Source organism: Amblyomma maculatum, chromosome 2 (genome assembly GCF_055883805.1).
Source record: "Amblyomma maculatum isolate TAMU_Amacu chromosome 2, ASM5588380v1, whole genome shotgun sequence".
Taxonomy (NCBI): domain Eukaryota; kingdom Metazoa; phylum Arthropoda; class Arachnida; order Ixodida; family Ixodidae; genus Amblyomma; species Amblyomma maculatum.
Genome location: NC_139345.1, coordinates 186,252,956 through 186,279,817, shown reverse-complemented (window position 1 = coordinate 186,279,817; position 26,862 = coordinate 186,252,956). Strand labels below are relative to the sequence as shown.

Here is a 26,862-nt window from a genome sequence, read left to right as displayed (position 1 = left end):
CACTTATGAATCAGATTATGAACTTCCCAATTTTCCATCGTATTAATTTCCAGCTATATCGAACATCACCTTTGAGCCCTACGGTATTTTCAAAATAATAGGCCCTCTAATGTTAACGTCATCGGCGGGAATCGATGTAAATAATGCAAAAATATTGAAAAACACGAAACGCACATCTAACCTAATTTTGTCATATATTTTTCAGCGACCATTTTATAGCGGTGTAATACCACACGACAGAAAAACAGGCAAGGGCATTCGGTACCGAAAGAATGTTGTTCATCTTTCCTTCATAATTATCTCGCAATATCTTTCACCTCTATTTCAATAGTAATGGAACATGCAATTTTCTTTCAAGTAATAGAACCCCTAATATCTGTCAGCTTTCTTCACCCTAATCAACATAGCTTTATAAAAGACATCTAACCTAATTTTGTCATATATTTTTCAGCAACCATTTTATAGCGGTGTAATACCACACGACAGAAAAACAGGCAAGGGCATTCGGTACCGAAAGAATGTTGTTCATCTTTCCTTCATAATTATCTCGCCATATCTTTCACCTCTATTATTTCAATAGTAATGGAACATGCAATTTTCTTTCAAGTAATAGAACCCCTAATATCTGTCAGCTTTTTTCACCCTAATCAACATAGCTTTATAAAAGACATCTAACCTAATTTTGTCATATATTTTTCAGCAACCATTTTATAGCGGTGTAATACCACACGACAGAAAAACAGGCAAGGGCATTCGGTACCGAAAGAATGTTGTTCATCTTTCCTTCATAATTATCTCGCCATATCTTTCACCTCTATTATTTCAATAGTAATGGAACATGCAATTTTCTTTCAAGTAATAGAACCCCTAATATCTGTCAGCTTTTTTCACCCTAATCAACATAGCTTTATAAAAGACATCTAACCTAATTTTGTCATATATTTTTCAGCAACCATTTTATAGCGGTGTAATACCACACGACAGAAAAACAGGCAAGGGCATTCGGTACCGAAAGAATGTTGTTCATCTTTCCTTCATAATTATCTCGCCATATCTTTCACCTCTATTATTTCAATAGTAATGGAACATGCAATTTTCTTTCAAGTAATAGAACCCCTAATATCTGTCAGCTTTTTTCACCCTAATAAACATTGCTTTATAAAAGATTTTTTTTTTGAGACACGCTGTTAGCTATCGTCACTCGCGACTTAAGCTCCTGCCTCTATACCTTTACATCCCAATTGACGCTTTCTTTCTGCATTAAAAAAAAAAGCCTTATATAATGTTCCCCACGAACTACTCTTCCTAAAACTCTTTAGTCTGATTCTTAACGAATCTGTTTATAATTGGATTTGCAGCTTTCTCACTAATAGAGAACAGGTTTTTAACGCTAAAATGCTCATCTTCCCATTCCTCTGTTATATCTGGTGTACCCCAGGGCACAGTCCTGGACTTGCTTCTTTTTCATATATATGCAAACGATCTGCCCGCGAACATTTGTTCTAACATTCGCATGTTCGCAGACGACTGCGTCACCTAAAACCTAATAAATAGCAATGTTGGCCTCGTGTTCCTTCAGTCTGACATCCACCGCGTATTAGGTGAGGTAAAAGATGGTAGATGTCGTTGAATGCAAGAATTTCTCTTTTACCATTCGATTGACGTCATTCACAACCATCTTCAAGCAATCGTACCGGTGTTACTGAAATCTCTTCAGTAACAACTTACAAAATTTTAGACATCAATTAAAACACGATCTAAGCGGTCTCCACACGTAACTAACATCACTAACAATGCAAATTGTCTTCTCGGGTATTTCCGTCGAACATTGTGTCAAGCACCCCCATCGGTAAAATGCCTGGCTTATTTAACACTTATTCGCCCCAAACTAGAGTACGCTTGCGCCATCTGGGACCCTCATCACAATAACCTTTCAGCTACTCTTGAAGCAGTACAAAATCGCGCCATTCGATTCCCTTTCTCGTCTTATTTTTAAAATTTGGCAGCTCTGAACTAAAATGCAATGGTAACATGCCAACCTGAGCAAGACGCGGAAAGATGGCTAGACTGTGTGCATTCCATACGTTTGTTACCATATTTTCCTGAACTCTATTATCAACCTCACCCACCACATCTCTGACCGCACAAACCATGAAAAGGCTGCATACCCTCCTACTGCCTGGACATCTGTATATTTGCATTCTTCCTTTGCTCGGTCAGCAGGGGATTTGAATGGACTGCCAAAAGTCATCGTGGACAAACCCACCCATTATCATTCAGGTCATCCCGAAGGAGTTTCATCTGCTGAATGCACCGCTCTCTCATGTATGATGCAATAACCCTTCAATGGGGCCTTTGAGGTATTGATAAATAAATAAAGTTGAACCTGGGCCAGCATGGAAAAGTCGGCTGCATTTCGGGTAAACAAAAACATAGAAGGAGGAGTAGGTCTTGACGATACTCTAAGTGTATAAGCTGCTTCCGCTTGAACGACCTTGAACGTGTCAACCAAGATCAACCAGCGCCACTTGCTGATGTACTGGTTGGTGTCGGGTTTGAGATTCTGAGCGAGGCTATACGTAAGGCTGGTATTTGGGACAAGATCAGTGGCATCACTTGAGGTTCTCAGATTGGCAGCAGAGAAGCTGCAAATCAATGGTCGAACCTGAGCCCTTGTAAACTTTACTTCTGGACATACCTTTCTTAAACGCTTTCGACATAAATCAGTATTTACGGAAGTCCCCTGCTGAGCTCACGATAAGAGGTTCGCTCCTGGCCGTTTTTTTGCTGCACACTAATAAGCCCGAAAGGCGGAAATGGGAGGTCTCAAGTTACATTGAATGACGCCAGGTTTTTGAAATAATATGAAGCCACCTATTGTCCACACTGCAAATGGGATATGAAAATTCACCAGTGGGTTTAGTGGGCGTCTGCCCTCTTATATTTGTTTACCGAGTTCATTTTGGCTGTGTGATAAAGCCGCAAGCTAAAATTACTGCTTGTAGAAATACAAGCTATATTTCGTGCAATAAATTGCGATAAAAAACAAATGAAAGTCAAGTCATATCAATGCTTGTAGCGTACAAATGTATGCACTCTGTTTTCAGTGCCGCAACTGCCACCTTTTAATGTGACCATCGACAGCAGCAGCGGAAGAGAAATTCTGATCAAATGGAAGGTAAGTAACGTAAAAGTTTTCAGACAATTGTCACTGCTTGCTCGTTGTAATACTTTAGGCTAGTTGCAGTATGACCAACTCGGCCCGGAATTGTCTTCCCTTCTGGTAAACCCAGCTGTCATGAAATTCTAGAGGGCACTTCGGACCACTAAAGTGCGATGAGGCGAAAGCTATTTAGCACGGTTGATCGTAGCCCTCCACTACGGCACCTTTAAATCCCTCTCTTTCACTCCCACCTTCTTTCCTTCCTTTACGGCGTAGTACATGTGTCCGTGGATAATTTTGATAGATAGTGCGCCTTTTATATCCTGTAAATCAATTTGAAATGCCGCTGATGCCTGTTGTTAACGCTCCTAGACATCTGGGTGTGCTTCGGTTTGCTGTGTGGTGTGCCACTCGAGCAAGCGGCAAATGAAAGGCGCCGCACGGACGCCCGGATCGGGCGCCCGGCGGGGTCAGCTTCGTCTATGCATGAATCGCCTGGTGACGTCATGACCAGTCGTGACGGTACATGGCGCGCCCCTTGTCGAACACAACCAGCATTTCATTGATCACATCAACATTCACCGGCGTTCTACAATTCATGTGCAGGAAATTAAAGGCGCAGTATCTGTCATTCCCGGACTCCCACTATCCTCAGGGTAGACAAGGGCAATTAGGATGAACGTTTCTCGATCCGGGGCGTGGTGCAGTTGGTAAAGCGCTCGGCTGGGGATCAAAAGGGTGGAGGTTCAATTCCCGGTGAATAGCGGTTTATTTAGTTATTTTTACCTATCTCCCTCAAAAGTGTGACACCCCCTGCTGATAGCCTTTGTTGACAGCTTCTGCTGAAAATGATGGGGCATTAAATGCTTTCGCCTTAATATCGGGTTTTAGTCGGTAAGTATTGCACTCTTGTTCTTCATGTGGCTAAAGGGCGCTGTAGACTAGTATGACATAAAAGCTGGAGGAAGCTCATAAGTATTCGATAAAAGCTTGTAGTGAAGTCCCAAATACGCCACCCTAATTGAAAAGGGCGCTTTAATAAAATTGTGAGGGTGACTCAATGAACTAGAGGTGTCACTACGTTAGTAATATGCTAGCGTGCTACCCTTTTTGGCACTGATCCTAGAGGCAAATATTCTTGTCAGTGACTTCTATTTAACGGCCAACGCCAACATGATCTGGACAAGAAAGATAACAATGCTTACTGACAACAGCAAATTGATCAAGTAACCCACAGCGTCTATTTAGGCAGTGACATCTATTGTGAAACAAAAGCAAGGGTAGATGGGATGCCTGCATAACGCAAATAGAATTGAACAAGGGTAAGCGGATATTTGGCGACAGGATGAAGAGACCAAGAGATTGACCCGCAGCTTCGCGCCATGTCAGGCTATGAGCTGCTGAAGTTATCAGAAGGCAAGCACGCGCGCTTGCTGCATGTGCGGCCGAAGCGAAAACTTTGTCAAATTTTTATCTTCTATGAAGTTCCACGGAATCCACGCGCTTACAACGATGTAGCAGCTACGCAAACCAGCTCTGTTCTTATTTTATCTGCACAGGCTATGTTTATCATAAAACTAGGACAGCGCTCTAGTTAATAGGCTTACAATCTCGTGGCAATTAACAAGAAAATGAAGCTGATTTTTGTTTGAAAAAAAAATATGCTGTGGTAGGTAACGTCCGTTCAGGGAACCTGCTTTTCCACGCACTGTAACTATACACGAAACGGCTGCAGAGCAACATGATGTGTGAATGGGCGGATTAGCTCATGACATTAAAGCTTCAGGCGGAGTAAACGTTTCATGCAGAGTACTAGTTTCTTTCTGATCCTAAATCACCATACCATAAGCAATTGAAGGCACACGCCCTATTGTCTGCTAATCTGCACGAAGGAAGTGATTCGAGCATAAGGTTATAAACAAAAATTTAATTTGTTATGCAAATCACAAATTAGTTCTAAATTTTGTTCTTTGTATTTTGTCTCTTGTGCGAAAATTGTGTCTATTGTGTGAACATTGGATAATTTTGGAAAAATTGCTCAGAGACACAGTGAGACTGCATTGCATTTGGCTTACTAGGAAGATATTATAGCATATGTAATGAAAACCCGGGCGTGTATTTGTATCATTAGCTGTAGCGCGTATATATAGGTTTTGAATTTTTCGAAATATCGGCTATATATGCGATTACAATGCAAAGAGCCTGAGTATCAACACGAAAGCGATTCAAATGGATTTTATCAAAGAACCGGACAAATTATGGGGGTGGTGGTGAAAACTTTTATTGGTATGGCTGCCAAATGTTCTGCTACCATCTCCCGCATTTATTAAAATAACGGATATGATTTGACATATAGCTATTAAATGTCAACCATGTTATGATTCTTGTGATTTAGTTACTTTTTTATCTTTAAAATTGCTCACGTGCTATAGTTTTGCATATTCATGTGGTTTGCAGTTGAGCCTCTCAAAGGTGCGTCGGCCTCGTCAAATCATCTTACCGTCTTGGTGCCTGGGCACGCAACATCTACTTGATGTTAAACCTGGTTTTGATTCTGCTATCGAACATACAAATGTTTCCGTCGAACATTGTGCGTAAAAGTGTAGCGTTTCCCTGCTCCGTCTTAATATTTAACGATTGACCGTGTTTCTCCTATTACAGCTTCAAACCGCCGCCTTCGTTCCCATTCACCTCATCCCCGCATTCCTGGTTGAAGCTATACTACTATGCCACCACTTCTATGATCACAGGAGTAGATAGGTAGTAATTAATTCACCATCCACAACAGCTTCAGTGAGGAATAGGTTAGACCTTGCAACGCCCCGCGCATGGTGCTCTGTCAGCACTCCTACAAGCGACTTGCGGCTGCAAGAAGAGCGTCAGTATGTCATGTGTGCAATGTATTTGCGCTTCTAGATTCGTTGCTGATCAGCGTGTCTATTGCAATTTCATATACATAATAATCAGTTACGTTATAATGTTTTGTCACGCCCCTTTTGCCCTCGAGGTGTCCGGGCTGGACTGCATAATAAAACGCGATATCTATTTAAGCGTCATTGACTGGACGACCCAATGGATATAACTCGGAGCTTTGCATAATTTCTGATACCATGCACAAATGGTTTAAATGCATGTTATCGCAGCCACGGCAGCGGGAACGTGGTATCTGCATCTAATACACACCTCTGAAGCGTGACCCCAGATTTTATACATGGTCGTGAAATGATTTTTTTTTGTATAGCAATCCTCGCTTTCAGCATAACTGTAGTGACTTCTTTCCCAAGCCCTGCCCTGAGTACCTCAGGCTAGTACAATGCCCGGCCCTGCTCATGAATGCTTGTTTTGTGCCACGTGAGGCTCGCCGCCAATAGCTGCTACACTATTACACATCTTTGTAATAAGGGAGTATTTACTCATCGACACCCACCCAGGCGTAGCCATACGGCCACAAATTAATGCTAATTACACATTAATATTATACAATATTATTACACACCTTGTGCAAGATTCCTCGATCCCACCAACATGTTTAAATTCGAGGCCTATGTACCCGCCGCGTAAAAAAAGCCGAACCATATAGGATGCTTTAAAGTGAACAATAAAGAACGTTTTAAGTTAATATTAAATTAACAAAAGGTGAGATTATTACCAAGTAAAAATTTTATTTTAGACTTAAAGTGCTCTACCTTATCATTATTTTATGATTATGGGAGAACCCTGTGAAGCCACAATCGTGCAGTTCAAGAAGAGAGCCTTCTGAAGCAGGGTGATAGCCAAAGGGTTGACTGGAATGACACATTTTTTTTTTTGCACATCTCCAAATTTCGAAGAATTCTAGTGTTTTCTAGCAGGGCGAGCTAGAACAACAACTCCACTCTCTCCAGTAATCGTGCATTGCTGTCTAATTATCAGGTGTTCAGTTGTCAACAGTGAACCCCTCGTCAACTGCCATGTCCATTTTTACCTCTGGAGGGGGCGGAAAGACTGATTTCTTCCCGGTCGTCTGAGACATTATGCGATGTATTCCAGCACAGCAGGAGCTCGATGGTGAGAAATGTTAGCAATAATGTTACCAATCATGTTTCCTTGTGGTAACAGTTGCTAATCAAAATATATGCACCCACACCTCACGTAATACCCCTCGTGGGTCTTTAAGGTAATAAAATTAAATGAAACCAAAGCCCAGTACGCAAGGCCCAGACTTAAGAAAACTTCAGTGCGGAGCCATTGGAATCATGGTGCGGTAGTGACGGTTGCAACGAGAGAAGCACGCATTGAGATGGATTGAGTTGCATCGCTTCAGAATGTGCGGCTGCCCTCGAAATTAGAAACACTCTCGAGCTCTGTTGATAGGCAGGCCGCGTTGTGCAGGTTCGTCCAGGCGGCGATAAGGAGCAGAGGCACTATACAGTAAGGTTTGGAGGGAAATTCAGCAAACCTTCCACAGTTCTGCAGTCGACTTTACAAAGAAAACAAAATTACCAATACACGTAAACTGCCCTTGCTGCCAACCTTTTACTGATGCAACGAAAAGGCGCTGCTCTATAAGTGCTTCCTTCTTCTATTTGGTTGCAGAATCCACCCGAAGACACGTGGGAATGTTGGAGCGTCAACGTGACGCTGCAGATTAATGAATCGATAACCTCATTAAATGTGACTGATCCTCGTGGACAACCTGTCGACACCTACCGATTTCCAGTATCCCCGCTCACTAATGTCACGGTGAAGCTACGCTTGGTCACGCCAGAAGGATTCCACAGCCCATGGACAGACCCGCTCCTTGTCACGTCTGCAGATATACGTAAGAACCTCTAAATATATTTGCAAATATATTGCTTTGAACGCTGGAACAACACTGAACTTTTGTGGCCCGGGTCTTTATGTTCTTTCGACATTCTTATTAAATGTTTTCTAAACTCGCTAGGAGCCTCGTTTAAAAAAACCCGACTCCTTGGGCCGAACGAGGCGCACCAGATGTCGCGGTGACTCAAATAAGCTCAGCCGAGTTTACTTTCAATTTTCCCGGGCTATACGCGGCGCCTGAGGTGAGCCAAATGGCGACTGTGGTAAGGACTTCGTCTATGATCAGCGTGGGCGGTATAATATATTTCATTGATGGCAGAATTGAATCGCACTGTTTGAATAAATGTAAGCGCGTAGTTTTCTCTAAATGCTTTTTATTATTCTACATAAAATAAACAATTACGGATTGAAATAGGCGATTCTCTGCTTCGCGAACGCCTGCAGTGCGAGCGAAAAAGCACACGGTCGTCACCCGCCTCCAGGGCGTTCTTAGCCAGTGCAAAGCGCTGGCTATTACTGCGCGCCAGGGCGTTCTTAGCCAGTGCAAAGCGCTCGCTATTACTGCGCGCCAGGAAAGACAGAAAAATGAGCACGTGTCGAATTTATTGCTGCATTGTTGCAAGTAAGCAAGAATTTGCGAAATATTTGAAATGCGCAAAAAATAAACAGGTTCGCGATACTATCGCTATTGACGGTAGTCTGCTTAGACTTCAATTCATGAAGCTCCACCCTAGTAACATGTTCTCATCTCGCATGTCGCGAAGGTACACTCCTTGCATACACATTTATGAGCATACTTCTTTCGGCCACTGGAGCTGCATGCTACGCAACAAATGCTATAGCAAGCAACTGCTCTGCTTATGGCACGTATGCCTTTCTTCTTGCTTTATATCTATTGTGAGCACTGTGTGGCGCTTCATCTTCCACACTGCTGAACGTGCTGCTTCATCTTCATCCTGCTCCCTCTTGTAGATACCCATCGTCATCGCGGAGTGTTTTTGGCTGCAGTGTGCGACCAAGGCTTCAGGTCTGTAATAAAGCCTGATTCCCCAAGTCCGACCTTCGCGTTACCTTACACGTGGTGGAGGTGCGCCTTGATTTCCCCGCTGCTTCGTCACCTGCATCCACCTGGAGCTTCGTTCTGGCCGCCGTTTGACCCCGACCACCATCGTCATGACACAAGAAGGCCACTCCGCTATTCCGGCTGCTACCAACTCGACTCCAGCTCCCCTTGCCACTTGGACTGTCAGTAGCCGTCAGCGCGACCCGCAGATGTTCGCCGGTCTCCGCGGCGACGACGCTGATGACTGGCTCGACAGCTACGACCGGGTCAGTGCTTTCAACCGATGGGACGATTCTCTTAAATTAATTAATGTGTCCTTTTATTTGACGGATGTGGCCAAAACGTGGTTTCTAAATCATGAGTCGACGATTCCGGACTGGGCTACCTTTAAACAAAAGTTACGCCAGATTTTCTGCGCTCCTACTGTTCGCACGGAGTCCGCCAAGAAGAAGCTAGAAGCCCGACTTCAGCGGCCTAATGAGACCTACACCTCTTATATAGAAGATGTACTTTCACTTTGTCGGCGCATCAATGACACAATGCCAGAGGCCGAGCGGGTTCGGCACGTCCTTAAAGGTATTGGGCCACTCGCCTACAACGCCCTGGCCGTGCAGAACCCTACCACAATCGATGCCATCATATCCACTTGTCAACGCCTTGACGAACTACAGTCAATACGCCTGCAGCCTGATCCCACTTCATTTGGTTTCACTGCCGAAGCTGACCTCCGTGTGCTTATTCGCGAATTAATTCGTGAAGAGCTCTCGGCTCAAGGTAATTTGTGCCGCCCTGCATCTGAGCCACATAATTCAAGTGCCGGCCTGCGTAGCATTGTTAAAGAAGAGCTGGCCTCAATGACCTATTCCCCGCCAACATCGGTCGCTCCTACCATTTGTCAGGTGCCAACGTACGCCCAGATCACGTCCTTGCCGCCCGCAGTTGGAGCGCCTACGCCACCGGCGCCTTCCACTGCTCATGTCGCTGCATTGGCACCACCTGCCGCAGCGCCGACATACTACCCCAACTGGCGCCCAGCCCGCCCTGTGTGTTATTACTGCGGGTACCGAGGCCATATTTCCCGCTTCTGTCGTCGCAGGCTCCAGAATGAACGCCGCGGCTACGAATCATTTGAAGCAGACTACCCTCCTCGCTTTTCCGGCTCTAACCACCGTTCATTCCGCGATTATCCCCGACGTTCATCACCCCCGCCAGAAAGCCCCGCTCCGCCTGCTGGTTACAGGCCTTCAAGACGCCGTTCTCTTTCGCCTTTTCGCCGCTCAGCCTCGCCTCTCCGTCAAGCTTCTCTGACGACCCCCCGCCTGTCGGAAAACTGACCACTGCAGTTTTAGGAGGGAAAACTGCACTCTTCGGCCATCCCAAAAATCCTCCGGAACGTCCCTGGAATATTATTTTAGTGCGGGTTGAAGGATTATCTGTTGAAGCTTTGGTTGACACGGGCGCCGCTGTTTCTGTGATACACACTGACTTGTGCTCCCGCTTGCGAAAAGTGAAAACGCCTTATGATGGACCTGAACTCCGTGGAGCTAATGGTGCAATAATTCGGCCTTCTGCTAAGTGTACTGTGCGAGTTTTTGTTGACGGTGTCCGCCACCATGTACAATTTGCCGTGATGTCACCGTGCGCTCACCCAATTATTTTAGGCTGGGATTTTCTGTCTGCCGCATCAGCCAGCATTTCGTGTCGCGACAGGATCATTTACATGAACGAGAGCGATCCGTCTTCTGAACATCCCGAGCCCCGTTATCGCCTGCTTGCCGCTACTAACTCAGTGTTGCCCCCTGGATGCGAACAACTTGTCGCGCTTACTTCTGCTGACATTGATAACGGAGATGTGCTAATCATGCCTTCTGATCGCCATCTGACCCGCGGAATCGCGCTACCACCAAGTCTTGTTCGGTTTGAGCATGGCACAGCGCTTGTCGCTGCTTCGAACACTTCCCCAGAGCCCATTGTGCTGACTAAAGGGACATGTTTTCCTTGTGTCCTGGACATTCACCCGGTGTCCCTCACCACCCTAACCGCCCCCTCTTCCTCACCAGCAGCTTCTTCCGATGCTTCTCTCTGTGTTCTCTTTGGCACCATCAATCTTGACCTTCCTGCGACTCACCGCCAAGCTTTGCAGGAATTACTTCGAAAACACCAAGCCTCCTTTGATGTCACTTCTCCGACCTTGGGCCGAACGTCTTCTGCACAGCACCGCATTATTACAGAAGGTACTTCTATTGTTAGCCGCCGCCCTTACCGTGTTTCCTTATCAGAACGTAAAATCATAGAAGATAATGTGAATGATATGCTCCGGCGAGACATTATTCGGCCATCAGCTAGCCCCTGGTCATCTCCGGTCGTCTTGGTCAAAAAAAAGGATGGGTCCGTGCGTTTTTGCGTTGATTACCGCGCACTTAACAAAGTCACTCGAAAAGATGTTTACCCTATGCCACGAATTGACGACTCCCTCGACTGTCTTCAGGGCGCCGAATATTTCTCCACTTTGGATTTGCGTTCCGGTTACTGGCAGATACCGATGCACGAAGCCGACAAAGAAAAAACAGCATTCGCTACTCCCGATGGGCTTTACGAATTCAATGTCATGCCTTTTGGACTTTGTAATGCCCCCGCTACGTTTGAGCGCATGATTGACACTGTTCTTAGAGGACTTAAGTGGAAAACATGCTTGTGCTACCTGGACGACATACTTATTTTCTCTGCGACTTTTTCTGATCATTTATGCCGCCTTGATCAAGTATTAACGTGCCTGGCATCCGCCGGTCTCCAGCTGAACACAAAAAAGTGTAATTTCGCCAAGAAAGAAATCAAGATCCTGGGCCACCTCGTCAGCCGCGATGGCATTCGACCCGACCCTGACAAGCTTGCTGCAGTTTTGAACTTTGCACGCCCTCAGCGGACTAAGGAACTACGCAGTTTCCTTGGCCTGTCTTCGTACTTTCGCCGTTTCATTCGAAATTTCGCTACCATTGCTGCACCGCTGCACCGCCTCCTTACAGACCGTACTACTTTCAATTGGTCCGAAGAATGCGAAAAAGCTTTCCAAACCCTAAAGAATGCCCTCACTTCGGACCCTGTTCTCGCTCACTTCGACGACACTGCTGCCACCATTCTTCACACCGATGCCAGCAGCCTCGGTGTCGGCGCCATACTTCTGCAACGTGATACCGCTTCTCGGGAAAAGGTAATTGCGTTTGCCAGCCGAACTCTAACACTAGCGGAACGCAACTACACCATCACTGAGCAAGAGTGCCTAGCCGTCGTTTGGGCAGTTCAGAAATTCCGCCCCTACCTCTACGGCCGCCATTTCACGATCGTTACCGATCACCACGCTCTGTGCTGGTTATCAACCCTCAAAAATTTGACTGGACGCCTGGGCCGTTGGATTCTGCGTTTGCAGGAGTACCACTTTGATGTCATATTCAAATCGGGACGCAAACATCGAGATGCCGATGCTCTTTCCCGCTGCCCGCTATCAGAATCGCCACCTAGTGCTTCCTCGAGCCTTCCTGCGTGCACCCTCGACGTCCCAATGTCGTCCAGAGCCCCAACCTTCACCTGTGCTACTCTTGCCGCTGCTCCAGATCGCTACGCCATTATTTCAAACCAGCGAGCAGATCCCTACTGTATTTCCCTAATCAACCTTCTCACCGGTGCTTCTCACCCTCCTACCGCTAGGATGCGCAGGCAACTCCAAAAGTTCAAACTTGACAACGGCGTGCTCTCCCGTTATATTTATTGCTCCGAAGGCACCCGTTGGGTCCCCGTTATTCCGAGAGCGCTTCGCACCCGTATCCTGGCGGCTTTCCACGATGATGCTACAGCCGGTCACTTAGGCTTTCATAAAACTTACCACCGCGTGAAAGCCCGTTTCTTCTGGCCAGGCCTCGCCTCAAGTGTGGCAAAATACGTCGCCTCTTGTCTGCCATGTCAGCGCCGCAAACGGCCCACTTCTCCTCCTGCTGGCCTACTACAGCCGCTACCTTGCCCTGCTACTCCTTTTGCCGTTGTTGGCATAGACTTATACGGGCCACTTCCATTGTCCGCACGAGGTAATCGCTGGATCGTCACCGCCGTCGACCACCTAACACGCTACGCTGAGACCGCTTCCCTGCCTAATGGCTCAGCACATGAGGTCGCGACCTTCTTTTTGGAATCGCTCGTACTGCGCCATGGGGCCCCTCAAGTGCTTCTCAGCGATCGTGGTCGGACATTTCTGTCGAAGATTGTAGCCGAAGTTATTGAAGCCTCAACCACACATCACAAATTGACCTCCAGCTATCACCCGCAGACCAATGGGTTGACTGAGCGGTTCCACCGCACGCTTTCTGACATGTTGTCTATGTATGTCGACCAGGACCACCGAAACTGGGACGTAATACTTCCTTTTGTTACGTTCGCCTACAATACGGCTGTACAGCGGACCACAGGTTACACCCCGTTTTTCCTCGTTTACGGCCGTTCTCCCGCTACCTTTCTTGACGCCTCTTTTCTTTCTACACATGCCAGTTCCTCATCCTCTCTTCCTGACCAGTTCCTTTCCCGAGTGGCCAAATCACGCCGGCTTGCTCGCGTCAACACGGAAGCTAGCCAGGAAGACCGCAAGTACCGCTATGATGCAACCCATCGCCAAGTTTCGTTCCGTCCCGGCGACGAGGTGTTACTTTGGACCCCATTACGCACTCCTGGCCTTTGTGACAAGTTACAGCACCGTTACATTGGTCCTTACACAGTTCTTGCAAAAACCTCCCCGGTCAACTATCGCGTCTCCCCTGTTTACCCTCCTCCGGACTGTCGTTACCGTGGCACTGAAGTTGTCCACGTTTCACGTATGAAACCTTTTGTTCGGCGCATTCCTGCGGACTAATTGCGGCCAGGCTGGCCGCTTGAACTGCGCGGGCGAAATAGTGTGAGCACTGTGTGGCGCTTCATCTTCCACACTGCTGAACGTGCTGCTTCATCTTCATCCTGCTCCCTCTTGTAGATACCCATCGTCATCGCGGAGTGTTTTTGGCTGCAGTGTGCGACCAAGGCTTCAGGTCTGTAATAAAGCCTGATTCCCCAAGTCCGACCTTCGCGTTACCTTACACTATTTTCAATATCCCATCAGTGCGAGAAAAGACCACGAAGCTCGCTACTTACCTTAAGATTTTACCGTATCTAATCTTTACCGAGGAGAAAGAGGTCGTCTTCTAGGAAATGCCATCGACGTTATCACTGGCTTATTATTCAGCCGTGTATATACAGAACCAACCTCCTCCATTCGCTGCTGACATATGGAATATCGAAAGAATAGTGTCCCACCTTTCTTCTTTTTGTACAAAAAGACCATGAGCAGTGCTGCCGATGTTTTTTATATAATTTTTGCCAAGACGCATCCGGTGGAACATTTAAAGGGCATGGATACACGTCATCAGCAGTTCGCTTCGCTAATCTGGCGAAAGATTTTTTCATCGATTAGATCGCGGCATGAGTGGCGTGCAAATGGAAAATATATAGTTTATTAGGAAAATTATAACTACTTTTGAATATGCCGATAGACCTCTCGGGGCGAAACTACCAAAGAGTGTCACGCGCTGCCGATCTTTCTTGAACTAGTTAGCTGCGGCAGCGTTACGGTGCCTCGAGTACATAGAAATTACCAAAATGAAGCCATATAGGTTGGCCCTGGATAGCAGTACCAGCAACGTCGAGCAATAAGTCGTGCTCCGACGCTGTATTAGTAACACAAACTCCCAGACGAACAGCAGCATTTGTGGAGAGGTATGTGTGAGTATTCGAGCGAAATATAGGAGCCCTGCTTCAAAGTAATAACTAACTTCGATTGTTTCTGCATGAGCATCTACCGCACGTAGCACAAGTTTCAACTTTTCAAATAGACTTTCTTTTGTAGCTTTGGGTTCTAAGACATTGTATCTAGCTTGAAAGAGAGGGCCGCTACCTCTTAAGCTCTCATAGAAGTCTTCCTTCATAATCTGAGTTTGCCATTTTCGAAACACGTCTAGCGCCAGCTTCTTTCCATTGAATTATTCCAGTTAGCCTTCGTGTTCTTTACTTGTAGTTTAATGTTCTTTATATCTGCGTGCTGCCTTCCTAAATACTTATTGGTTAGTTTTCTGGTCGATTTCAGCCACTGTGAGTCAATCCCATTTTGGTGTAAGTATTTATATACTTTAGCTTCCCATCTAGTGGCGTCCATTTTCGTGAAGCATTCTTCGTATAATATTGTTACGAGGTTTATGTACACAGATGTTAAGATGCGCTGGAGATTGGTAGCACACCACAGCGGACAGACTCAGCTTCCTCGTCCTCTTCTGCTTATTCCGCCAAACCTCACCTTCCTTCCATAAGGACCGCGGGAAGTGCGTGACACTGCCGATGCCCGCCGGGCGAGTCAAGGTTCGTCACGTTGATAGAAGGGCTTCATGCGGGCCACGTCGACTACTTGAGTCTTCCGAGAACGAAGCCCTTGGGTGGTCAGGCGAGAGACTACAAAGTTTACTGCGCTGAGGCGTTCCAGTACAACGAAAGGGCCAGTATAGTGGTGCAACAGTTTCTGGGACAAGCCGCGCTTACGCAACGGCGTCCAAAGCCACACCAAGTCACCAGGGGCATAATTAACATCTTGATGACGCTTGTCGTAGCGTTGCATGTAGCGTTCCTGGGAGGCTAGAGTGCGAAGTCTAGCGAGTCGACGAGCTTCTTCAGCCAAAGAGAGAGTATGCGCTAGTGAAGTTTCAGCAGGGAGTGAGAAAGGCAGAAACGTGTCCAAAGTGCTTCGTGGAGGTCGTGCATAAAGAAGAAAAAACGGGCTGTAGCCTGTCGTTTCGTGCTTAGCAGTGTTAAATGCGTATGTTATAAACAGAAGGACTTCATCCCAGTTTTTGTGGCGGGAGTCGACATACATTGCGAGCATATTGATAAGCGTCCGATTGGTGCGTTCGGTAAGACCGTTTGTTTGTGGGTGGTAAGGAGTTGAATGGCGAAAATGGGAGGAGCAGAGGCGAATAAGTTTTTCTAGAACGTCGGCCGTGACTGTCGGACACGATCGCTTATTAGCACGCGAGGAGGCCCATGTCGAAGAAGGATAGACTGTAGGAGGAACGCCGAGACATCAAAAGCAGTAGCTGACGGTATAGCAGCAGTTTCACAGTACCGCGTAAGGTAGTCTACGCACGCTATGACCCAGCGGATTCCGTTAGAGGAACGGGGAAACGGTCCTAGGAGGTCAATTCCCGCCTGTTCGAATGGGGTTCGTGGTGGCGTTGTAGGCTGAAGATGACCCGGCGGTGAGAAAGTTGGGTGCTTGAAACGCTGGCACTGGAGGCAGCTGGCCACATAACGTTGCGTAGTTTGACGCATGTTCGGCCAATAAAAACGTTCCTTAGTCTTATGCAATGTCCTCGTGAAACCCAAGTGTCCAGCTGTAGCATCGTCGTGCATTACCCGAAGAACCTGACACCTAAGACTTGTAGGAACTACCAGAAGAAGCCGCGCACCTACTGACGAGTAGTTCTTCCTGTATAGTACACCGTCACGAATGCAGAATGAGGTCGTAGGGTTCCGGGAACTTGCGGCATCAAAACGTGGCGCCAACGCGTTGTCGTTCCGCTGCGCAATCTTGAATTCACCAACATCGGGGAAACTTGTAGAGATAGCAGCTATACATTCATCCAAGACCTCATTGTCGCAATCAGTAGTTTCAAGTGGCAACCATGACAGGCAGTCAGCATCACCGTGCTTACAACTACTCTTAAAAGACACAGTAAAACTGAATTCTTGAAGGCGCAAAGCCCACCGCGCAAGGCGTCCACAGGGGTCACGAAGGTTTGCAAGCCAACATAAGGAATGATGGTCCGTCACAGTTTTAAATGCACATCCATAAAGATATGACCTAAACCGTTGTACACCGAATACAACAGCTAAGTATTCCTGTTGAGTTACTGTGTAATTACGCTCAGTCTGGCGTTCTCCAAAACGACATTTGTTGGAATTGAGTACCAGACCAGCTTTCTCAATACACTCCAAGACAATCTCCAAGACAAATGTGACACTTCAGTCCGCGCAAAACTATATCCATGAATCTTTCGAACGTGGCTGGAGCGTTACATAATCCAAACGGCATCACATTAAACTCATACAGCCCGTCTGGGGTGATGAATGCTGTCTTTTCTTTATCTTCCGGGTGTATGGAGATCTGCCAATAGCCTGATCGCAGGTCGACTGAGAAAAAATAGGAGGCGGAATGTAAGCAATCAGTGGCGTCATCAATACGTGGCAGGGGAAACACGTCCTTCTTGGTAACAGTATTCAGCCGTCGATAATCAGCACAAAATCGCCATGTGCTATCTTTTTTTTTTTTTTTTTTGACTAGAATCACAGGGGCAGCCCACGGACTAGACGATTCCTGAATGATGCCCTCATGCAGCATATCACGAACTTGTTCTTCGATTGTTTGGCGCTCTGATGGGGATACACGTTAAGGCTTCTGACGGATTGGATCAGCAGTCCCAGTATTGATTCGGTGCTGAGTACGGGAAACGGGAATCCATGGTGGCGAGTCACGAGAGAAATCGAAAGTCGCAGTATGTTTCGCCAGAACTTCCACTAAACTGTGACGGTCACTTCTTGGCAGGGATTTGTTAATCATGGCGAGAAATTTTGTCTCATCTACTTCTAAGCATGCGGTAGGGTGGGAATTGCCTTTGCTCAGCACGGCCGCTGATTTAAAACTGTCTTCGTCAAAGTTGGCAAGTTTTAGACCACGTAGTAATACAACAGGTTCGTTAGAGCAATGAGTCGTCCACAAAGAAGAATGGTCATTCGTGACTGAGATGACGCAGCGGGGAATCCGAATACTTTTCTTCGCGCAGTTGAGGGTGAGTGGTTCAACCACAGCGTCGAACGCGTCACTGGCACAGCTTGAACTAACAACTTGTATAAACACTGCTGACATTGCAGGAATGACTATGTCGTGCGAAACAGAAAGCGTGCTAGGACTGGTCCGCGAATTTTCACGCAAAGCAGGTTCAATTCGAGTGCTCACAGAAAAGTCTCCGTTGCGAAAATCGAGTGGCCCCATATTGTTCTAGGAAATCGAGTCCAAGAATTACGTCATGTGTTGATCAAGCAAGTACAGCGAATTCAGTTCGGAATGTGTGGCCGGCGATAACAAGATTCGCGGAACAGACTCCAAGTGGGTTAAGCGGTTCGCCGCCAACACCACACAATGTTGTCGCACTATCCCAAGCAAACATAATTTTACGACCAAGGCAGTTTTTAAAAGCGAGACTTATAATAGAAATGGTTGCACCTGTGTCCAACAACGCCATAGCACGTACACCGTCCAAAAACACTTCAATTCGGTTCTTTAACATCAAAACGGGCAGAGGCATGGATAAACTAGAATCATTTGTGACCTCACCTCCATTGGCCGCACTCACTAGTTTCCCGGAGGTGGCGACCGTCGTCGGGGAGAAGGGGAGCGTCGTAGGCGCCGAGATGGTGGTGTCAGGTTACGGTCAGAGGCCGGTGATTCGTTTCGGTTTAGCGCCATTCTGCGTTCTTGTCGGCTAGCTGTTGCTCTGTACTCACTCCGGCCAGGTGTTCTTCTATATGAATCATCATTGTCAACAGAAAACCTTGTACGGAAGTTCACCCACTGTCGGCGATACTGCTAGTACGGACGGCGGTTGCGGCAAAAACGCGAAATGTGGCCGATCATTCCACAGGCATAACACACTGGCGGCTCACGTTCATTCGATGAGTAAAGCTCATCGTCGCTTGGATTAAACGCTTCATGTTCTGTATGTAGTCGACGAGGAGGACGAAAGTGCTCGCTGTTGTAGGCGGTGATGGTGAGAGGCTGGATGTTCGAGCGATGAGCAGCAGAGCGTCAGGTGTCCGAAGGAGACGTAACAGAGGGAGGATAGCAAGTAGACGATGGGCTATTGTCTGACGAAGAGGTGCTACTGTAGGGTCTGACGTGGCCCCCAATATCTTGGTGCCTCCGAAGCTCCTCGCGGACGATTTGTCGAATTGCATCTGCCGTGCTTGTCGTTTTCGACACATCCACACTGGCGACAGTTGTTAAATTAGGCAAGCGACCAAACTTCGGACTGATACGGCGTCGCTTCAAACATTCAAACGTGCGGCAGTGTCGTGTTACATCAGCGGTGATATTCAAATCGTCCTTGCAGATAAGAAAGTTGTACACGTCTTGCGCGATTCCTTTGAGGAGGTGACCCACTCTGTCTTCCTCAGTCATCCGAGCATCAACTATTCTGCATAGCTTGAGGACTTCTATACAAGTTGTGCAGGTCTCCCCCGGTACTTGCGCTCGCTAAGCTAGAGTCTGTTCGGCGCTCTTTTTTCGAGCATCGGCATCGCCAAATCCTGCTCTCATTTCTTCTATTTAGCGATCCCAGGTGGTAAGGGGTGCTTCATGATTGTCAAACCATGTTAGAGCAGTTTCTTCAACAAAAAATACCGCATTCGCCAACTTGGTATTCGCATCCAAGCGGTTGTATTTGCTCACCCGATTGTAGTGGGTGAGCCAGTCATCCACGGTCTTTCCCGGGCTTGCCATAGAAATGCCGGGGTTCCCGATAAGGCTGTCCGGTGGTCGGTTGAGCTGCTGGCGTGGGCTGCATTGAACCATCTGCTTGCGCCATCTCCGTCCGTAGGGGGGGGGGGGGGAGGGTATCCCCGCAATTCTTCTGCTTCGGCGAAGTAGGAGAGGTTCCGTGGTGATCTGTAGCCCGCAAACTCCACCACACTTGTTACGAGGTTTATTTACACAGATGTTAGGATGCGCTGGAGATTGGTAGCACACCACAGCGGATAGACTCAGCTTGCTCGTCCTCTTCTGCTTATTCCGCCAAACCTCATCTTCCTTCAATAAGGACCGCGGAAAGTGCGTGACAATATTTTTCTCTGAGCCTCTCATACGTCGAAGGACACCCAGCCCATATCTTTCTGTACTCCTTCGGTTGTAGTTTTTCCGTGGGCTCTAAGTGCTAACCTTCCCTCAGATCTCTGATTTATTTCTAACCTCGACTGGACTTCTGCACTTAAGCACAAAATCACGTTCGTGAAGGTAAGCCCTGGTATCATGACTCCTTTTCAAGCACCCGCTTTAAGTACTTCATATTTGTTGTACCCCCATAATGCCCTGAGCTTCATTACTGCTGCATCCCGCCGTCCTTTCGATGGGCGGCGGCCCTGGTGGCTTGTTCATGTTTTTCCCACGTAGACCTGTCCTTTCTTAATTCATACCCCGAGGTATTTAGAGTCTGGCAGCCCTGGTATCCGTTGTATTGTAAACTTTTTATCAGTGAAATGGTTAAATACCTTAAGGCCCAACTTAACTGCACTGAAGGTCAAGCCATTGCATCTCCCTCGTATCCACATATATTAAGCACATATGTCGCATGACTGGGATGTGTGCTACCTTGCGGCTCCAGACAGTCAACTTGGTTCATTGCCCAACTGCACCCTTATCCCGAACAATGGCCTTCACGCACAGTAACAAAGATATATCACCTACCCTCTCCTGCCAAGCCTTGTTTGTAGAGCCACAGAAACCTGTGCACAAGTATAAACGGCCTGCCTTTGACTATGGTCCATGGGAAGGCTAGCTTTCGTCCCTGCTCCGCGCTCCTCCCTCTTGAGAAAGGTTGCTCCTCCTTGGAAATGCATGCGGCGATGGTACTGCACGCAGTCGGAACGCCGTGGGCCTCATCGCCGCCTTCATGTTGCTGCAGGCCGGCAATGCTGTGGATGGTCGACGATTTCGATATTGTACGCCCTTTACTAGCGTCAAGGGGAACGCTTTAAGTTAAGCTTGCTTACTAGGCGTAGTTTTCTTGAGCTGCGGTACCGTTGACAACAGAGTGAATGTTGAACGCATAACCAAGGTCATGTTCGTTCTCTTACAAACAGCACCGACTGGAATGCATCGTCTGCTCTAAACAGCTGTTTTGCAAACTTAAAACCACACCTTACGACACGAACGGCGAGTGATGCGGCTTGAAGCAGACACAAAGTGAATGAATGAATGAATGTATGCATTAATGAATGAATGAATGAATGAATGAATGAATGAATGAATGAATGAATGAATGAATGAATGAATGAATGAAAAACGGTCCGCGTATATGTGCTGGCAAAAATTGAAGGATTGAACAAGTGGGAGCTAGGGGACCGGGGACGAAACTTGTCTCCAGGCGGAAAAGAAACAGACGGTGAAGCTGGCGTCTCAGAGATGCGGGTTTTTAGAAAAAGTGCAGCGAAGTTGAAGTAAAGGTTTATTAGAATGAAAAAAAAAAAAAACGAAATAGATCAAGCCAAAAAATATATAGAGAAACGCAATCGACGTTCTTTTTTTTAGTAAACTGCTTGTACAGATGTGAGGCGTAGAATTACCGTTATGATAGGGCTGATCAGTCAAATTGTGCCAATCGACGCTAAAGTTCACTACGCAAGTTAATGCTCCAGTTAGGTATTTAAGTATTCACGGAAGACAGGGCTTGCGCAAGAAGGAAGGAAAAAGCGGGGCTGTGTTTGTGTTTCCTTTAATAAATATAACTTCCTCCAAACGTTTTTGTATTACTCCGTATTTGCATTACTGTTTTAGTCAATTACCCCATCGGGGTGGCGCAGTGGTTACGGCGCTCGACTACTGTTTCCAAGGATGTGGGATCGAATCTCGGCCTCGGCGGCCGCTTTTCGGTGGAGGCGAAAAGCAATGCGCCCGTGTGCTGTGCGTTGTCAGTGCACGTTAAAGAACCCCATGTGGTCAAAATTTCCGAAGCCCTCCACTACGGTGTCCCTTATAGCCTGAGCTGCTTTGGGACGTAAACGCCACAAACCAAACCACTTTAGTCAATTCGTTTGGTACCCATATGTTGCAGAGAACAGCAGTAGTAATAGTAGGGGTGGCGATTTAACAAGTAACAAAGGAAACAAAATGCAGGTGCGAGTCGCGATAGCTGCCGTTTACTCGTAGGCTATCTGAACGGCAGCCGTAAGAAATAAAAGCGAATGGGTATATTGCAGAAAATGAAAGCAGGATAGGATGTTAGTAAAAGACAGTGGAAAAAATTGTGTTCGTATATATAAGTTATAATCACGCGTACACTGCACCTGCCGCATGAATATAATGTGAAAAGAACTGCTAGCGCGCATATATCTTTCATAGTCCCGTGCACCGCGCGAGAGCAAAATAAATGCTGAATTGCTGTTGCCACATTCAGAACGTTAAGGCGGTTAATATGCAATGAGCAGCAATGTCAAACTGCAATCCTCTCTGGTTATATGAAACACTATTATTGTTCAAAAATTATTAACGAATGCAGAGGCCAACGAAAGCGAGCGCCAGCCGTGCGTGGCCGACGGCTTCACCTCGTACGTGCCCGTCGACCGACCCCGCTCCGACTGCGTACAGCGCCACCGCTGCATACATTACTGGGATGACCTATCGGTAGGCGCGAGACGGGAGACTAGGAAGTATTTCTGGAGACCATACTTTGACGTTTAATTTGGCAACAGGGCGACCTTTTTACTTTGCGCCCAGAGCGAAGAGTTTATGTTAACTTGACGAAGTCACGTCGAGTCGACCTATCGGGATGAAAACGAGCTTTTGGGTTCAAGTATACGTTGATGTGTCAAGCAAAACGACCGTCGAGTAAGGCTAAGTCAGCCTTACTAGAGGGTGCAGGTTCGGCGACCCAAATGTTTAAACCAGCTCGCTGGCGAGGAGCATGTAAAAGCTGACGCGCGGGTCGTGATGACTCATTGCAACAACGGGCTCGTCTTGACTCGAACCTCTAGCGTCGGGCTTATGTATAACAAGAGTGGCGTGCACTGGGTTATGAAGGGGTGAAGTCGCGATAAGTGTTTCGTAGCGAAAGCTACATTACGTCAGGTTTTCTAGGCATCAGCGTGGTTGCACCTTGATGTAACGTTTCGCAGGAGCTGACAACTCGGGCCCTTTTCCTATAGGAGGATGATATCAGAACCAGCTTCCAGGGCCGTTGCATTCTCGTTACCCCTATAGGCCACGCCGGCACATTTACACGGCTTGGTTGAAGTGGTGCTTTATATATGTGGTTTGGTAGCCTACGACATCGCGTCACACCCTTAAAGGTGGAGCTTAAGCGTTCCTCAATTTTTTTTCGTTCAGTATTGCAACGTCGGCATGCGTTAAGCAGAGGAGGAAGAAGCGTCTTCAATTGCAAACATCGATAGTTGGAGACGCGAGCTAATGTTGCTGCCGTGCGCAGCCGAGTGTTGGAATACAAACCACTCGTGCCCCCGTTTTATAGCCTGGATACATTCATTTTCTTGCCCTCTTTAATATCTTCTAAAAGCAAGCTTCTTGAATTAGGCTCATTGCTTCGCATTTTATCTGTCATTTGGCCTTAAGGACATCTATGCGCTTGCCTCGCCGGGGTTTCCGCTTGATTTTTAATTTGCTTTCTCTCTTTCCGGTAGCATTCTGCGACAGCCTGCCGCAGTTGCTTATTACGCATCACGATGAGGCTTCACTTTTTGCAGCCTTGAATACATGAGCTCGACGTATTGGGTCGATTCATGGGGAACCAGATGTTGGGCTGAGTGAGCCCGACTTGTCTGGAATTACATGAAGCCTCTACTGTCAGGTTGACATCGTTGTTGCACCTTGCATCGAGGCGGGTTCGCAGAAAGGCGAGGAATGCTTCGACGAACAAGTCAACGTGCCGTCTGCTGCTACTGTGGCTGACAAGCGAGGAGACTAGAGGGAAGCGCGGGCTCAACTTGTTGGCATTAACATGCTCATCGCCAGCTGGTTGGACCGAGCCAACCCACCCGACCGGGCTATCTCAACCCAACTCGAATGTATTTAATTCCATACCCCAGCGTATACATAAGCCAGACCACAGCTTTTCATGCCGATAGGCCGACTCTACCCGACTTTATAGCGTTCATGTAAACCCTTTGTCCGTGTCGACGCGTGTTGATGACTGTGTCTTCGGTGGTACATAGCTTCCACGTTTTTACTGCGAAAGCAATATTACGACATCCAAAGCGAGACCTTAAGTGGCCGCAGCTCCACCGTGAAGATACGCAGCTACGGTCTCCGCATAAAAAAAAATCACCCTGCCATAACATTTGAATTCCCGTCACCCGTATGCCACGGGCAGGAGCTGCCAACTCGGGTCGCTCCTTTCATATGGGAGAGTGATATCAGAATCAGCCTGACAGAACCGCTTGCATTCTCGTTACCCCTACGACAAGCAGGCACGTCCATACGAATTGTTGAAAAGTGACTATATGTGGGCTGGTAGCTTACGCTCCCGCGTCATACCCTTAAAGGATGACCTTAAGTGTCCCCTATAATGTAGCACCTTGCACTGATAGTGAGTGATAGGGGAATAATGCAGCAGGCAAAAGAGGCTTCCGCCGTTGCTTTCGCAATTTCACTAGGGTTAACCAGAGCTAAACCATATCTAATTGTTTGTTGTTGCCACCACTACAGGCAGTAGAAATTCGGCCCCACAATCTGCGGTCTTCTCATGTAAGAAAGCTGCGGGGAGGCTGTAACATACTTCCGTTGTGATGCGCGGGAACAACTCTGATTTGTGTCGCTTTATAACGTCTAGTGTCGCAAAGTATGCACTGAAAACGCTACCAAAAATTGCAGACAAGTGCTCATGTGGTTAAAGAATACCGTGCTTTCTTTTCAGGATCAGAGGGCCAGCAAATCGTCATTAGCAGCAACCTCATAACTACCATTGTAGCAGGTGTGCTGGGCCTTCTGGTAGTCGCTCTGGCAGTGTACTGCTTGTTTTTCAGGTGAGCGTGCGGTAATGCAATACGTAGAAGACCCTTAAGCAATGCAGCGTCTGCGCTAAACACCTTTATGTAGCTTACCAATCAGCGGTACATTGGTCTACTTCACTATACTTCATTATACTTCAAATGCACATAAGTTGTACATAAGCTGGTATCCACTTCCTAACAAGCCATCTAATGATGGCTTGTTAGGAAGTGGATAACAGTTTATGTACAACTTGCGTGAAAGTAGAAATGAGGGGAAAGCAAGGAAGATCAAAACAGTGAAAATAAACTGCACAGATACAACAGAAATTGACGCTTCTATGTCAGAACTGCAAACTATTCATTGGTGAGTGAGCTGTACACCTAAGTTGCAGAGGTTTCTTTTTTGTGGCAGGACACCGACTGTGTGCACCCAAGCTTGCGTAGCGCTGTGGGTTAAAATATTAGTGGAACACTGAAGTTTCGCTTTAAGAGCCAACTCAATAGTGGTTACAAAAGGGCCTTTCAATCCGACGTTTTTTTTACATTTTGGTCAACTTCGTTCTAGAAGATAGCAAAAAGCCCGGTATCTTTCTCATTTCTCGGTGGACGGCAACACTTAAAATTTAAGCGTCAAAGCAGAGGTACATGTGTCGGCGGTTCGAATCCCTGTCGCAGACTAGCCTTTTACTAGGTTTTCTAAACGCGATGCTGAGTAGGAAGAGAAATGGTGCAACATCAAACTGAACGCTGCACGAAGAGCGATTGCGTAACAGGTTTCATATTTTCGAAATCACGAGCATGATTTTTACGACACGTTTTACGGCATGTTTTTGTTTAGTTTTAGGTTTAGGTTTAGGTTTATGATGTTTAACGTCTCAAAGTGGCTCAGACTATATAAGGGATGCCGTAGTGAAGGGCTTTGTAAATTTCGACCACCCGAGGTTCGTTAACGTACACCGACATCGCACAGCACAACGGGGCCTTCATTTTCGCCTCTTTAGGCGCTATCTCACTTGTGGGGTACGACGACGGGTTTTCGGCTGAACGATCCCGAAATTGCTTAAAAAGTGGCGCCAATGATCCAAATGCGAAGTGTGGGAACTAGCAAGCCGCGTTTCATCTCGCTTTCGGTACGACTGTAGGGATTCGTTGTGTGGAGCCGATCAAGGACTGAAAAAATCGGTGACTAGGGGACGAGCATGGTAGCACAATGGCTTTCTGCCACTGCGGGGGTAGGACTCCTTAAGCCCCTAAATTTCACATGCGGGACGTTCTCCTGTGTTTTTAAGTGAAATGCATGTTGAAGCACAGCTTTACAGCAACGATTTCTGTACATAATACGTTTCTTTATTTAGCTTTTTTTTTTTAAGCTGCCAAACCTGTTGGCTCTAAACTTTTGTTTCTTTATAGGCCTACGAAGTGATGAAAATATTTGTTACACGTAAGCTAGTTGCTACAAAGAACGTCTTCAGGAAGTGACACTCTGCTGAGTGTGTGACTAGAAGAGTTGTTCTCATACCGTATGACCAAGCACTCCGCTAAAAACGTAGAGAAGTGTGGCAAAAAAATCTGGACCTCAGGGCATAATGAAATATGTAAACGAAAACTAAAGGAGTATGTTTTTACATATTCTAAAATGCCCTGAGGCAATAAACAATGTTATTAAAAAATTCTTGACGTACAATATTTTTCCAAATATGACAGCCAACAGGGTTTGCCTCTGAGCCGTGCTGTTTAGACGTTACGATACCTGTAAATACTCAAAAGGTCCCGAAAGATGAGGTCGCGGTTCTTCTTAACATGTACATGTCTAAATGTTAATAAAAGGCAACATGATAGCTCCACTACACCGGAAAGAAGAAAACCCTGTTGCAAAGCTCGTTGTTCTTGTTCGTTAATGAGCTTGGCGTCCCAAAGCGGCTCATGCTTACGAGGCGCGGTTTGCGGAGTCCTTCGAAAAATCTCAGCCATCTGTTGCTTTTTACCTGCAGTGATATCGCAGTTT

At 46.8% G+C, this 26,862-nt stretch overlaps 1 protein-coding gene across 1 annotated transcript in view; it reads left to right on the top strand.

Moving 5' to 3' along the window:
- Window positions 1-26,862, top strand: part of LOC146200610 (uncharacterized) — a 306,225-nt gene that overhangs the window by 139,698 nt on the left and 139,665 nt on the right. Inside the window, exons 14-16 of the mRNA XM_084595576.1 lie at window positions 3,108-3,178; window positions 7,739-7,964; window positions 24,782-24,890. Coding sequence (XP_084451702.1) covers window positions 3,108-3,178; window positions 7,739-7,964; window positions 24,782-24,890 — 406 coding nt within the window. The remainder of the gene's footprint in view (window positions 1-3,107; window positions 3,179-7,738; window positions 7,965-24,781; window positions 24,891-26,862) is intronic.